Genomic DNA, 15569 nt, shown 5'->3' with positions numbered 1-15569 from the left:
CAGATATTTGCAAAGGGTTCAGCATGTCCCGAACACCGTGCCCGTTAAATCGCTGAGCGACTCCCGGGCAGGACTCGGGGTGGGCCAGGCTTGCCTGAACCAGCGGGCTACACACCCTACCCTAGGGGTAAGGTGGTCCCAGGCGGCATTCCATCTCGGGCAGCCGGAATGCTGGGACTGTGGAGGCTCAACCAGGTATGGCTGGGTGCCCAGTGTACAGACCTAGACCACATGTGGTCCCCAAAAATGTACACAGGAGCACCAGACATGGCCCAGATTTCTGGAACTTTCTGGACGGGGTGAATGCGCTGGGTTAAAGATAAAAGGGGAGCAAGTTATTTGCACTGAAAGCCCCAAATGGCCTCTAGAGTGTCTCTGTCTTTTCCACCCACAGCGAAGGAATGGAATATTCCTGGGAAGCATTCTTTGTCACTGGGAAGCATTCTTTGTCATCGTTAACCCTGGACTCTCCCCAGTACATTTGAAAGTTTTAGCTCCCAAAGTGTAAGAGAAGTGCCTTGGGCCGCACAAAGGTGGAAACCCAGACTCCACAACTGCTGGCCTGATCTTCCTTCCTTCCCTGCACATGGCCCAGGATGCAAGGGTCCCAGGAGCAAATGCCAGGAAAGAGGGGACTCATGGCTCGGTGCTTGGAGCCAGCACGGGGCTGGGGTCTCTCGTGTACCCCCCATCACACCTCATCTGACGGCATTCTTGCAGGCTACAGTCAGTGTCTTTGGGGGCAAGAAGAAGAATGAGCTTGGCGAGGGTCCTTATCGCCTCAGATCCCCTGGCTGGCGAGGGGTGAACTGATCTAGAAGTCAAGTGAGCTTGACCAAGGCCCTCATACCCACCATGCCAGCTGCCCCGCGTGAAGGCTGTGCAGACTTGGCGCCAGACGCCCGGGCACTTGGGGCGGAAGGAGTTGCCTGTGTCCCTCCATGTTAGCAAAGGAGAGAGGGTTGGGGTTAACATTTGTGAGCCAACCCCAAATGTCCAGCATTTCAAAAAAAGGGAGACCGAGACCTCTAAGGAGCTATAATTAAACCAACTCAGGTGGCTGGTTCCTGGTGTCCATTCTACGCTCTGTCCTGGGCATTTATCTCTAGATGGCCACTGTCCTTGTCAGCATCCCTTCTGCTCTCTAAGCCTTTAGGCACATGCCCTTGCCTCCTCTTCATCAGCCTCCTTGCCCTCAGGTCTCCCTTTTTTGTCCTCTAGGGTTTAAGCGGTCTGGATGAATCCTAATAGCTGGAAAAAGGAGCACAGATCGAACACGAAGGAGCAGTGCTCAGCTCCCCAGCAGTGGGCCCAGACCGGAGGGCAGCAGGTCTGGCACCAGGAGCTCTGCCAAAATGCACGAGATGGCCATGCACAGACAAGGGTCCTGGGCCCAGGGACTTACTGGTCCTTCCCGGGGAGAAGACCCCAAGGACTGGCTTATTCTCCTACAAAGTGTGATGCTGAGGGACAGGAAAGGGCGAGTCGTGAGCCAGCCCTCGGGGCCCTCTCGGCAGCCTGTTGTGCCAGGAGGGCTGGGAGAGACCAGCATCGTCCAAAGGATGATCATCTGGCCATCGTGGTCTATACAAAGGCCCGGGTCTTCTCTCAGTGTAAACCAGGCCCCCGTGTCAATCAAACACAGACCTGGACATCTGGCTTCATGAAATGAGCTGCTCTTCTTTCCAAGAGAGCTTGGGGGTGGGCGTGGGGGAGGAGGAGAAGGAGCCTAAAAATAATTCCTATCTGACTCATTTTGCTTAGAATCTGACAGGGCTGCCTGCCAGGTGGGGGTTTGCCTGTCCCATTTTCTTATCTATCTTTAGCAGGGACTTAATGAGGGCAATTTCCTCGCTGTGATATAAAGACAAACTGCGGGCAATGGCAGTGTAATCCGTCTCGCTGTCCCCTAGGCTCCTGATGACAGGATGACAATGATGGTCACTTCAAGGCTCAGCCGTCTGGAGGGCTTGGGGGACAGTGTCGGCCCAGGATGGGCAAATGAAGCAGTGGCCACTCAGCGAGACCCAAGCCGGGTAACAGCCGTGGAGGGAAGTGGCTCCCGCTCTCTGCCCTCCCCCCATCTCTGCTACCACCCCACAGACGGGATAAACTACTCAGCCTAAAACCCCATCATTCACAACACAGTCCTTTATCTTTAGCATCTCTCCATGCTTTTTTTTGATGTGGACCATTTTAACAGTCTATTGAATCTGTGACAGCATTGCTTCTGTTTTTGATTTCCTGGACACAAGGCAGGTGGCATCCTAGCTCACCAACCGGGGATTGAACCCATGTCCCCTGCACTGAAAGGCGAAGTCTTAACCACTAGACCATCAGGGAAGTCCCTCTCCCACTGTTTTAAAGGGCTAGCACAGTCCATTTTCATCACTCAGAGTAGTTAACGCTCTATATGACTATGTAACTAAACCGCACACCAAACTTAGCGACTACTGAACCACTGCTCCCAGGAGAAAGACAAGGTTAGGTTCCTGCGAGCCTCCGGTCACAATGTTCTTTTCCAACTGATCAATACATAGCCCCACTTTATGTGTGTTTTGGTTTAAAGACACCTTCTTTACTATATATTGTTGATTCGCTAACATTGAACTCACCGCCAACAGCGCTATAGCTCTGGCCAGAAGAAAGCTCATCCAACATATGTACTTTCTCCAAAAGGCACATAACAGCCTCCTGGCATCTGAGACATTAGACAGCACTGCAGCTCTATGCTTGGGCACCATTTTAAATAGCAAATTCACCAACAAAAAGCACATCAACGTGAAAAACAGAGCCCTAAGTAGATCTCAGAAAAGACACTTGTTTACAATGTGACAGCTGGAGCAAGAAGGCAGAGGTCTCCGGGTTCAACCTCAGCTGGGAACATGCGGGTCTAGGTGACTTGAGTGTTTTACCGCTCTGGGCTCTGGGCATGTCCATGAATGACTGTGAAAGCACTGTATTGACTTAACCACAATCGAGGAACTAACTTTTAACAAGGAGGCAAATTTGCAAATATAGAATCCACGAGTAATGAGGACTGATTGAACTTCCCAAGTGAGTGAAGTGAAGTCGCTCAGTCATGTCCAACTCTTTGCAACTCCATGGACTGGTAGCCCACCAGGCTCCTCCATCCATGGGATTTTCCAGGCAAGAATACTGGAGTGGGGTGCCATTTCCTTCTCCAGGGGATCTTCTGGACCCAGGGATTGAACCCGGGTCTCCCGCATGGTAGGCAGACGCTTTACCGTTTGGGCTACCTTAATGACCCCTGTGAGTGAGTAGATGGATGGATTCAAGACGCTGACCTGGATGGATTTCTGATCAGTTCCTGATGGGCAAGATCTGGGGCTCAGTCATCTTTGCAGATGAAGGAGTCCACAACTGCAGGAGAGAGGTGAGGGGCTAAAGGGAAAGGTAAGTTCCTGAAAACAAGTGTGACTTAGAGCCAGGGTTTTAAAGGCAGCGCTGGCATCCCCCAGCGTCCCTGCTGGGAGCCCAGGCGTGAAGAGGAGGAGGGTGGCGTGGGCTCCAGAAGGGAACGAGGAATCTCCCATAACCAGTGAGGGCATCAAAGGGTGGGGAAGAGCCATCAGAGTGTGTCAAGCAGTGGGCTTAACAAGCGTTAATGACAATTCTAAAATTAAACTTTTGTATTTAGAGTGAAAATGAGGAGGCAAGCATGAGGCTTCTGACAGGGAGGATGATGTAAAATTAAGGGGGTCGCTAAGAGAAAGGTTTGCCTTCTGTCAGAGAACATGTGCTGGATCAGGGAAGGTAGATTCAGCTACAGCATCCTCAGTAAGATGCTGATGGCCTCAGAGGAAATCGTGGGAGAGAGAGACTCTGAATGTTCATCCTCTTGCCCAAGGGAGAGAGCTAAATGGTCCAGAAAAAGGGAGCTCTCCATGTGAGGTCATAAAGGCCCCCTGACCACATGTCAGGAACAAAGCATTAGAGACTGCAGCTAGACGGACAGAGTTCCAGTTTTAAAAATCATAAAAACATAGATACCATCTGTCCCAAAGAGATTCCCAAACAGACGATCCAGAAGAAAAGGTGTAATCATTAATAGCTAGCACAGAGCCCCATAGAACAAGTCAGCACCAGGCCAAATCTATGTCCTTTTTTGAAAGGGTTACTACTCTGACAGTCTGATTTCCCTGGTGGCTCAGATGGTAAAGAATCTGCCTGCAATGCAGAAGACCCAGGTTCAAACCCTGGGTGAGGAAGAATGCGAGAAGGGAATGGCAACCTATTCCAGTATTCTTGCCTGGAAAATTTCATGGACAGAGGAGCCTAGAGAACTATAGTCCATGGGGTCGCAGAGAGTTGAACACGACTGAGGGTCTAACACACACACACTACTCTGATACACTTGAAGATCCCTACAAACACCAAGATTCAGGGAGGGTTTACAGAGGCTTGCCCCATTGCTCCATCCTGGGACCTCCCTAACCCATTAAAAACTTTTAAAAAGTTGAGATATAACTCACATACCACAGAATCCCCCCTTTGGAATATATAATCCAGGATTTTTAGTATCTTCCCCAAGTTGCATACCCATTGCCCAATTCTAGATGTCTTGTTCATTTTTATCAGTGACCTAGATGATGTCACAGAGAGCTTGCAAAATCACATCTGATGGCTGACACGAATGCCGTCCCTGGGGGAAAGAGCCAGGCCCCCAGTGAGGGTCTGGGCACGTGGTGGCAGAGGAAGAGGGGGACAGATGAGACTGAAATTGATTGTTGGAGGACCCCATGCTGCAGTCATGGTCAGTCACAGGACAGAGGCAGCAAGAGGGGCTGGGGGCTCTGCTCACCATGCTGCACCATCTGGGGACCCCAGAGAGGTGGTGTCTGACGTGGGACAGCTTCCCTCCCGCTTCCCACCCAGCAGAGCATCTAATACCAGCTGGGGACGACCGTGCCATTCTTTCCTTCTTCTCAAATCCGCTTTGCACGTGGAGTAAATGAACTGTTCTGAGACCTCACTTAATGAAACAAATTCATTTGGAGAAAGGCTCTCCTGTCTCCCTGGCTGCACAGGCATCGTGCGAGGGACTGCTAATGTCTCCATTAGCTGCCCCGCTCTCACTGCTGGGAGGCCGGCTCTGGCGCCTGGGGGGACCTGAGACTTCTGATAGCCTGGGCTGGGCCCTGTTGGAAGCCAGGAGCTCTTTTCCTTCTCAATTGTGGGTAGAGGCTGGCTCTGTTTCTAGGCAGCTTTGTGAGCGTGGCTTTCAGGGCGATGGGAATCCCCACTCCTACACTTGTTTCACTAAGGCTTCACAGTCCCCTCACCTTAATGGCCTCCCATCTCCCTTTCAAGTCCTCCTTGCGACTGAAGGCTAGTTCAATGCCCAACTCCTCCAGGAAGCATCCCGTAATTACCCCCGCTGGCCCCTTTCTTGGAACCTCCTTGAGGAATTGAGGATGCTGCATAGTCATGGGCCATGCACTGGTGGCTTCCAGGAGCCCGCTGTGCAAGCTCTGCCTCAGACCCTTGAGAGCAGGGGTTATGGCCGGGCTCTTGTCTGCTTTCCCAGGAGCACAGACTGGAGCCCGGAGTGCTGCTCCATCAATCCCAGCTGGAGAGTTCGAGAGTGCTTCCCCGCGGTGCTGGCTGTGATGTGCGCCCAGGGCTGGGTTCAAGAACAATGCATGCACCCGGGGCTGCTGGATGTGCCATGACAGACAATCCTCAGCGGTCGGCCCTACAAAAACTGGGGTGGAGAGCGGCTGTTTCAAGGTCAAGGCTGTCCCCATCCGATGATGAGAGCAGACACAGGGATACAAAGACCTGCCTGTTTTCTTCATCTGGGGACAACTCTACAGAGTGTCACCCCAATTTCAGGACTCCTCATAGAATCAGAACTCCCCACCCAGACATCACTGCAGCTCATGGCCCCCTCTTGCCCAATCTGCTCCCCTTCCTTCTGGGACCCTAAGGGCACTCTTGAGTCAGCATCCTGCCAGCTCATCTTCATCCTGAACCCTGCGCTTCCCCGGGAACACAGGCCATGACCTTCATCCTTGGCCTCAGATGCCCATTCCTTCAGAAGGAGTGGGGGTGTGTTGGGGGGGGGGGGGATGAAGGAAATCCCCTTGGAGGTGAGACCTCACTCAAGGTCAACACCAGCAGCGGGTCAGTGGCACGGCCAGGACTCAGCCCTCCCGTGTTTGCCAACCCCACCCCCACCCCCTTGCAGCCTGAGGGCAGGGAGTGCCCCAGTGCATGAGCCTCTGTGGCCCCCACTTCCATCAGTGGGTGTCCGGCCCCGGTGGGGACACAGCACCCAGAGGCAGGCTGCTCTTTTAGGAACGCACGAAACACTCATTTAGCACATTCATATCGTGAGACGCATAATTCTGTCTGAAATCGGCAAACATCTTTAACTCGTTCCCCAAAATAAACAAGCGGTTACCAGTTGCCCGTGTTTTGAGAACATTTTTAAAGGAGAAAACCTTTGAACCGTTCACGAGCTTAACCTTTTCCTTCTGCAAAATGAGGAAAAGACGCCCACGAGTCAGTTTCAGACACCGAGGCCCTCAGAGCCACGCACAGAACGTGGGCGCAGAGTCTGCAGATGGCTGCTCCTGGGGGCCCCCGTCCCTGCCCCCCCGACTGTGGGGGCAGAGCTCTCAAGTTGATTCCGAGAAGAGAAACAACTGATCCCGGGTGCCCCGCCCCTGGAGGGGATGCAAGGAAATCTCGCTGGGCTCACAAGCAAACCTGGCACCCATAGGGATTTGGGACAGCCCCCCTTGTTCCCCTGGCCCCCCGCCTCGCCTCGGCAGATATCTGCTGTCCACTTCCGCCTTACGGTGTTTTCTGAGCACCTCGGATTCCCACTGATCTGGAGTGAGCTGCCGCTAAGACCTTACAGGGATGAGCTTGGTTAAGCTTCCCAATTAGTGAACCCATTTTACAGAAGAAAGAGATAAAGTTTTCAAGGTACGAAATCATTTTCCAAAATCATGGAGGTCGCAAGCAGCAGAGGTGGCATTCACGTCCCACATCTAATTCCAGGGCTTGTGCCCCAGACTTGAACAACTGGAGAATAAAAGGACTCAGGACCCACTCAAGACCTCAAGGAGCCATGGGGAACTCAGATATGATCTAGACTTCCGTCAGGGTTAGGGCTCTAGAGCCCAGTTTAGAAATTCCTGTTTCAGGCTTCAGGGTGAAACACAGACGCCCCCAGGATCTGTGACCCACCTGGCTGCCGGGTGGGTGATCGCAGCTCTCAGACACCAAGTCCAGCTGCTCTGCGGTCAGAGCAGAGGCCACAGAGCCCCGCAGAGCCTCGGAGACAGCAGGGGATGGAGCCGACCGCCTCCCTTCACCTGACGCTGCGGCCGCCACCACCAGCCCGCCCCAGTTCTGCCTCCACCAGCTCCCTGCTCTAGGTCTTTTCTAGATCACAGGTCCACTGGAGGCTGTGGAGTCAAAAGGGCTGAGAACCGCAGTCAGCACAAGGGAGTTCAGCTCGGCTGCTTCTGAGCTAAACAACCTTGGCTGGTGTCCCTGGCCTCAGTTATTCCATCTGTTAAAAGGGAAAACACCGCCTTCTCTCCCTTGCAGTCAAAGGGGAGAGATCAGAGGCCTGACACAGACAGATGCTGGCTGTGCTTTCGGCCACCAAACCTGATTCCGGTCACCTCCCCACCCTGCCATCCAAGGAACGCAAGCCTCTCTTGGTGTGGCTGACGCCCCATGACCAGGAAGGTTAACCTACAAAAGTGTTAACCATCAAGGTCAAGTATACAGGTTTGGGGCTCAGCAAGGCCTCAACTATCCATCAACAGCTGGAAGGTTAGGGTTGACCAGATGATATTCTGCAGCCATCCCTCAAACATCAGAATCACTCACTCCACCAAGAAGGGATCGGAGGGCCCCTAGTGCTGGCTGCCTGCTTTCGGACAGGAGGTCCCGAAACTGTCTGGCTGCCTGCTTTTCTCCTGAAAGTCCCCACCGCCTGCAGAGACCGTGGCGGCCGAGCGTTGTCCTGCACCATATTCCAGATTGTGAATACAGGTGGGGCCCCGCCTGGCGCACAGCATGGGCTCCGCGCGCGTCTGCTGCCCTGAATGGCAGAGTCTGAGCCCCTGATGGTCAGGATGTTTGTTCCGTGAGCCCGTCTGTGGTCCAGAGGAACACTCTCTCCTTTCACTTCAGCTGATCTGCTCCGGTTCAGAGCCCGGGAGAGGTGGGGCGGCCGCTCCTCAGCACTCAGTATAAATCTTTCAAGAGTTTACTGGCATGAACATTCTTTCCCTGCAGCCTCCTCTCCCCTGGCCCCGGCCAGGGAGCCTCTCCTCACAGGACATACTTTCCATCCCTTTAATCATCTTTATTGCCTTGCTTTGGACCCTGTCCCGGGTCCACATCCTTTGCGAGGTGTGCTGACCTCACCGGGCATTTGTTAACACGAGCGCGGCTCAGCGGAAGGCCGGCTTCCCGCTGCCTGTATATCACGGCTCCTCTTCCTACGTTCCTGGGTCATGCTGCTGCTTTCCGGAGGCCTGCACTGTCCAGGGGCTCGGGCTGAGAGGGGTGACCTGGCCCCCAAGCGGAGGTGTGGTTGACGTGGACGCGGACAGCAGCCCGCCGCTGCCTGCTGTCCAGGGGGCCCAGGGGGTGACTTCTCCTGCGGAAGCTCGGGGACTCCCTGAAGCTCCACACACATTCTGGGGACCAGGGGGCAGGAGAGGAGTGACATGCCTTTCCTGACACCTCCTCGGTCCCCATGTGAACCCCACTTCTCCTCTGGGGGTGCTCCCTACCTCTTTCCTCTACGGGGAACCCAGAAACCAGGGATTAGCTGCACAGCAAAAAGGCAGCACGTAGAGGACGATGACCACACTCTGGTCAGGCCAGGAACAGGCTGGGTCCAATCTCCCTGCTCCATTTTCCCTACTGATGCCACTACATGAAGTGCCGGGTGGGTCTGTGTTCTAAGCCCGGACTGCCTGCCTCCCAGCTGGCTGAACACTCACCGTCCTCTGGGAATGCTTCAGTTCCACTAAATCCACCAGCTGATGACATTCCTGGGGACTGGACCACCATCCACCTCGAGTTGTGGCCACCACCCAGCACCCCTTGTTCAAGGCCCACATGTGTGTGTGTGTGTGTGTGTGTGTGTGTGTGTGTGTAGTGTGTGTGTGTGTAGTGTATGTGTGTGTAGGGCGGGGAGGGGATCAGGGACCCTGGGCAGCCCTTGCCTCCAAGAAGTTGCACAAGAAGAGGCGTTTTTAATTCTTTGAGCAAGCAAGCTGGCTGAGCTGTTTCTTGGCTCTCTGGGAACATTCTCTGTTCAGTAAAGGTAAAACCACAAGCTATCGCCTTTATCTAAGAAGAAATCCCCTGTAGAGGAGAACCTCGTTTTAACTCTTCAAGCAGAACCTTCCCCCCTCCCTTCCTTCCTTCTTTCCCTCTTTGTCTTCCTCCCTCCCTCATTTTCATCCAGAAATCATTTACGCATGTTCAAACAAATGAAAAAAACTCGAACCCTGCTTTTGCACAAGTGGCCACATACGAAAGAAATGTTCTGCACCTGAACTTTTCCATTCGAAATACACCCTGAAGACCTTTCCTTGTTAGAAAGCCTTTTAGGAAACACAAGTTCAGCCTCCCAGATGCCCAGCCTCAGGTGTTTGCTCCTATCCAGACCTTTCCCCAGGTGCTTTTTCTGGCCCCTTGCTGTCACCCAGTTCTCTGCATCCCAGGGGAGATCCCGGTTTCTGCCTTAGTTTACGAGAGCACTCCCCCCCCATACACACACCCCAGGGCATTCGAGAGAAGCAGCATGTGTCGCTGTCACAGCCCAGCCCAGCACAGGCCAGGGAAGGGGCGGAGGAGAGACAGAGAGTCCTAGAACTGTGAGCTCCAGAGCCTCCTGGAGGCCATGTGTCAAAACACACGCCGGCAGGTCAGAGTCCCCCGAGGACTGCTGCTGTGGCTGCCCAGTCTGTGCAAAGACCTTTTCTCTTCCTCAACTGCAAAACCTGCCCTGGACTCCTGCAGGGATCCAATCCTGGGGCCACCCAAGAGAAGGGCGGCCCCCCACCCTGTAACCAACCCCGCCGCAGCCATGTCACCTCTTATTGTATCGGCTAGTGACCAGGAAAAGCAAAACGCAGCTACACAAGGTCCGGCAGAGGCAAAGAAAACCCAAAGCTGGCGATCGAGAGTCTCCTACCTTCGGTCATTTCTCCTCCTCCGGAACAGCTTCTTCGTGTGCGCGATCTCCACCTCGTGGGGCATCGGGTGGTAGCCCTGCAAGGTTGGGGGAGGAAGAGGGGCGTCAGTAAATCTGAAAGACAGCAAAGAACTTCCGGGTCTGAAGGAAACTAAAACAACATCTACAACAACAAAACGAAATCGAGAGTTTGGAAAGGCTAGGCTCTGACTGCCAAATCCAGATTGAAAAATAGAGAATATTCGAGTCCACACATTTCCCACCAGGTGATGATGCTGGAATCATAGAACTGAAGAACAGCGGGGTCCCTAGACTTTGTCAAATCCAGTCATTCAAATGAGAACACTCAGGTTAGGAGAGATGGATGAGGAGGTGCAAGGTGTGGCAGAGAATTAGCAAGAGAATCAGATCCTGGAATCTGATGGTGGACAAACTAACCCTCTAACATAAGGCCTCCTATCACCATGGGAATGTGACTATCTTCTCTGAGCTGGGGAGAGGAACAAGGAGACAGCCTCCTTGCAAACCCCGAGCCTCATGCAGCCAGAATGCGCTAGGACCCAGTTTTCTCCTCATCCTAGTCCAGGAGGACTCATGCAGTTTTTTTTTTTTTTTTTTTAACCAAAGATCCTTGTTACTTATACTCCTGGGGTGTATTTAGGGGAAACATGCAAATAGCTAATGTCTTTTTAAATGTTAAATTGTGGGAAATTCTAAGGTTGGTCTTTTGAATATTGTCATCATGATAACAACTACGTATATACATGTTTACATCAAGGCTGGAAAGAAGTGTCAGTTGCTCCATCATGTCCAACTCTTTGTAACCCCATGGACTGGAGCCCTCCCAGCTCCTCTATCCGTGGGATGTTCCAGGCAAGAATACTGGAGTGGGTTGTCATTCCCTTCTCCAGGGCATCTTCCTGATCCAGGGATTGAACCTGGGTCTCCTGCGTTGCAGGTGGATTCTTTACCAGCTGAACCACCAATGTATTTACACTGAGGCTGAAGAGAAACCCTTTTCTTACCATGCAGGGCTGATGGAGTAAAATGCCAGGCAGCAGGCAGAATTACTTGCAGAAGGCTGGCTGATCGCCAGCTCTTTTCTTATCGCTCCCCTCTCCCAGGAAAGTGTGTTCTGGTGGGACACAGGAGAGCACTGCCCTTCTATTATGGTCTGGCTGGGGCGGAGTGGGAGGGTTTGAAGGCTGGCGGTCTGCGGGGCAGGGGCGGCCTGGCATGGACCCGGGTCACCTGGGTACCGGTTGTGATGCAGAGCGCACAGCCTGAGCGTGGTCCCCACGCTGCCCACAGGGCCGTGGACGTGCACGGGGTCAGAGGGTGTGACAGGCCCAGTGTGCTGGACGGGGCTCAGGGACAGGCCAGTGAGCCCCTAGCTGCACTTTACAGACACGGAGACGGAGGCCCTGACCCTCAGTGGGGACGGCGCATGCCGCTCTCTGGATTTGGGCTCCACAGTGGAGGGTCCCGGTGGGCTGCCTTCCCTGGGCTTTGCCCCCGACCACAGGGCTGATCAGCCTTGGACGCTGGTAACCCCGTCAGCGTCGGGGTGCTTCCTGGAGCGGGAATGAGGGTGCTGGGAGGACAACAGACTCAGGAGGATACAGGGACCCTGGCCTTTCAGACACTGGCCCTAAGACTCCTACTGAGCCCAGGGAGGGAACGGCACAGTTCAAAATTTATTTAATTTACATTATGTATATTGTCGGTCCCTCCCTCACAGCCTGTCTCTTGCCTCCAACAATCAGGCCGAGAAGGCATGAATGAATTCCGGCTCAGGCAGCCACAATGGGCCCCTGCGACCTGAGGATGTGCTTTGTTTAATGGTTTTCTCAAAGGATATTATTTGCTTTTCTTTAATACAAAACACAAACAAGGAAAAACACCAAGTCTTCCCCTCTCATTTCCCCTCTCCCACCCTGACCCAGCTCCGGGCTGGCCCCTTCCCTCCCTCCCAGCCTCAGGTCACTGCAGGAACACACTGGGCGGGCCCCACACAGACAATGGCAGGAAGCCGAGGCTCCCTCTCAAGCCGGAGGCCTGGACGGGGAGCTGAGCCCTGAGGCCGGGCCGAGGGAGCTGTCCCGACACTTGGCCTTCCACGAGCTCACAAGGTGCTGGCCTCCCCTGCCCAGGCTCCAGAGTCCTGGGCTCTGACCTGCATCCCTGCCTCCCCGCTGCCCATGGCCGCAGCAGAGGGGAGCTGCCCTGGTGACCCAGACTCATGGAGTTCCAACTCTCTGCCAGGATTCAGTGTGGCCCGGGGCACACGCAGGACCACTCAGGGCTTCTAACAAAGCCACTGCTCTGACTTCTGTGTCCTTCCATTGCCTCCAAATCACTAATATGAATGTTCAGTTCAGTTCAGTTGTCGCTCAGTCGTGTCCGACTCTTTGCGACCCCATGGACTGCAGCACACCAGGCTTCCCTGTTCATCACCAACTCCTGGAGCTTGCTCAAACTCATGTCCATTGAGTCGATGATGCCATCCAACCATTTCATCCTCTGTCGTCCGCTTCTCCCCCCGCCTTCCATCTTTCCCAGCATCTATATAAAATGCCAGAGTAGCTAAAAGTCTGGGCTCCGGAGCCACACTTCCTCTTGATGGTTATGTGACTTTGAACAGGTGACCTAACCTCTATATGCCTCAGTTTCCACATCTTTGAAATGGAGATAATAATAGCGTCAGCCTCCTAGGGTCCATCTGAGGGTTAACTGCATTGATAAACATGTAAAGAATGTAGTACAGTGCCTGGCATGCAGCAAACCTCGGTAAGTGTCTCTGGTGTGGTCACTACCATCATCATCATTTCTCCCATCACGCTGACCCTCTCTGCTCAGGGCTGAGCTGAGTGCGCCAGGACAAGCAAGGCTACTCTGGTTCCTGTTCTCAGGCTCCCAGTCCTGGCAGACAGAGTCCAGAGGAGGCCGTTTATGAGGGAAGAGGGTGAAGGAAGCTCAGGTTAGGGAAGATGGAGGGAATTAGCAGAGAGTGCGGGGGCCAGGCAGCATACTAGGAAAGGGTGGAGGAATTCTGCCGGTGTTCTTTTTGGTCAAAGGCTGGTGGATCCCAGTGGGAGGCCATGAATCAGCTGAACAAATTGACAAAGGTGACAGAACAAAGCCTTGCACTTCTGAGGTCTCCCCTCCCCAGGAGCACCCCAAGGCCAGTGCTATAGAGGACTGGTCCCACCCACAAGGCCAGCTGGGCCCCAGCCTACTGGCACCATGGCAAATAAATGAATGAATGCCTGCGGCACCTGTGCAGAACTTTCAGACTGTATACTTTCAGTCCTGTATAAAACGGGGTGCACTGTATTTATACAGGCTTCACTGGAGGACCTACTTCAATCAGCCCCTTTGATCTTCAAATTCAAACTGGTGGGGGTACCACGTGACACACACAACCCAATGTGCTGCCCACTACCCCCAAAACAAGGGCATCTGGGTGTCAAGAGAGGCAAACACGAGGCCCAAAGAGGAAGAAGGAGAGAGACCATGAGCTTAGCCATGATCTGCCATCAGATTAGCTGCTGACTCAGGCTAGCCCAAGTTTTTTAAAGCCACTGGCAACCAATGAGGCTGGTATATGAATGTTCAAAGCAGCAGTATTCATAACAGCCACAAACGGAAACAAATCAAATGTCCATTAACTGACAGCTGCATAAATATGTGGTGGTTCCATACAACGGAGTACTACATGGCCATAAAAAGGGGGGAAATTCTGATACAGGCTGCAGCATGGATGAATCTTGAGAACATCATGCTCAGGGAAAGAAGCTAATCATCAAAATCCCCCAAATAGTTCAATTTCATTTTTATGAAATGTCCAGAATTGGCAAATATGCAGAAACAGCAAGTAAATGAGTAGCTGCCAGGGGCTGGGGGGAGGCAGAATGGGGAGTGACTGCCAGTGGGCTTCAGGTTTCCTTGGGGGGTAATGAAAACAATCTGGAATTGGACAGCTGCATAACCTCATGAATATACTAAAAATCATTCACTCGTATTATTTTGAAGGGTGAATTTTATGGCATGTGAATTATATCCTTATTTTTAAAAGGTGGAAAAAATTTTCCTGGTAGAGGTAATAGCAAGTGTTTAAAAAAGAAAGATCCAGCCACAGTGAAAAATGCCCTCCCCCCCTTCAATTACTTTCTAGGAAGCAGCTGCCCAAAAACACAGTTCCTGCAAAAGGGCTGGAAACGGTGGTATGTGCAGGACAGGGCATCTAGTGACAGTAAGGAACCTAGAGAGGAGCATGAACTGGTATCCCCAGGCCTGGCCGGGGACGACGGGGCTCTGGCTTTAGGCCAGAGATTCCTCCCTGCTCTTTAGATATTAATAGAATGTACCCCTTGAGTGGAGAACGGGAAATTTATCAGGTCAGAATGACCATTTAAGAGTATATAGTAGTCTTTGCTCTATTTCTTTACTCAACAAATCCTTCTATCCCATGCTCTGAGAGCGCCCCAAGTGGACATCAGTCCAGTTATGAGCACTGCCCCCACCCTGACCCCTGCAAATGAAGAAGAGACCCACCAGTCTCTGGATCACCAGCTGGCGTGTGAGTTTGGTCAGCCAGTCAGGTGGGCCTCTGCAGTGTCTCCCTGGACCCCCCGGGCCCCCCACTTCTCCTCCACCTCTCCGTATGAGAACCCATCTCCCTGAGCTCTGAGACCTGGCTGCAGTTCCCCCTGCCTAACCTCTGACCACTTTCCATAACTAAGTGGGCCTGGGAGACAAGTAGATTATATAAACCAAGCCTCTCCAGGGAGGGAGGGAAGGCAATACTCCTTCCATGTGCAGCTCGGGCAGAGGACACGTGAAACACACACATGCACAATCCCTCTCTCATCCCAGAGGTCAGCACTGGCCTAGGATGTGGCATTGTGGGCACCATGTTACCGCTCGGGTTGCAGAAACCCGTTATGTGAAATCCGCCCATCCCAGGGCAGGCTGAGGCTAATACCTCACAACCTGGGACAGCAGGTACTTCTGGGGGATTAAAGGCAGGCTCAGCGGAACTGCTGACCCTAGACTGGGATGCAGGGGCCTCACCCTCAGATGGCAGCTATAAACAAGCATCTCGGGTCTCAGGGTTCGGGTTCGGGAGGGAGGGTCATACAAGCATGCTGAGCCAGCCAACATGCCCCACACTCCCCACCTACCCACCCATCTACCCACCCACTCATCCATCCACCCACCCACCCACCCACCCACCCACCTACCAATCCATCCACCCACCCACCCACCCACCCATCCACTCACCCATCCTACAAATATTGTTGTTTTAGACACTGCAGATACATTAGTGAAAAAGCAAGAGGCAAAATGCTTGTTCTTA

General features: G+C 53.2%; 1 protein-coding gene across 5 annotated transcripts in view; it reads right to left on the bottom strand.

Annotated features, from left to right (window-relative positions):
* CTIF (cap binding complex dependent translation initiation factor) overlaps window positions 1–15569 on the bottom strand; it is a 315713-nt gene that overhangs the window by 135838 nt on the left and 164306 nt on the right. For all 5 annotated transcript variants that reach the window (XM_061131334.1, XM_061131335.1, XM_061131333.1 and 2 more), the window contains one exon: window positions 10208–10284. In XM_061131334.1, the coding sequence (XP_060987317.1) occupies window positions 10208–10284 (77 nt within the window). The remainder of the gene's footprint in view (window positions 1–10207; window positions 10285–15569) is intronic.

This window comes from Dama dama, chromosome 27 (genome assembly GCF_033118175.1).
Source record: "Dama dama isolate Ldn47 chromosome 27, ASM3311817v1, whole genome shotgun sequence".
Classification (NCBI taxonomy): Eukaryota; Metazoa; Chordata; class Mammalia; order Artiodactyla; family Cervidae; genus Dama; species Dama dama.
The sequence above is the reverse complement of the archived record's forward strand: the minus strand, read 5'-3'. Positions and strand labels throughout refer to the sequence as shown.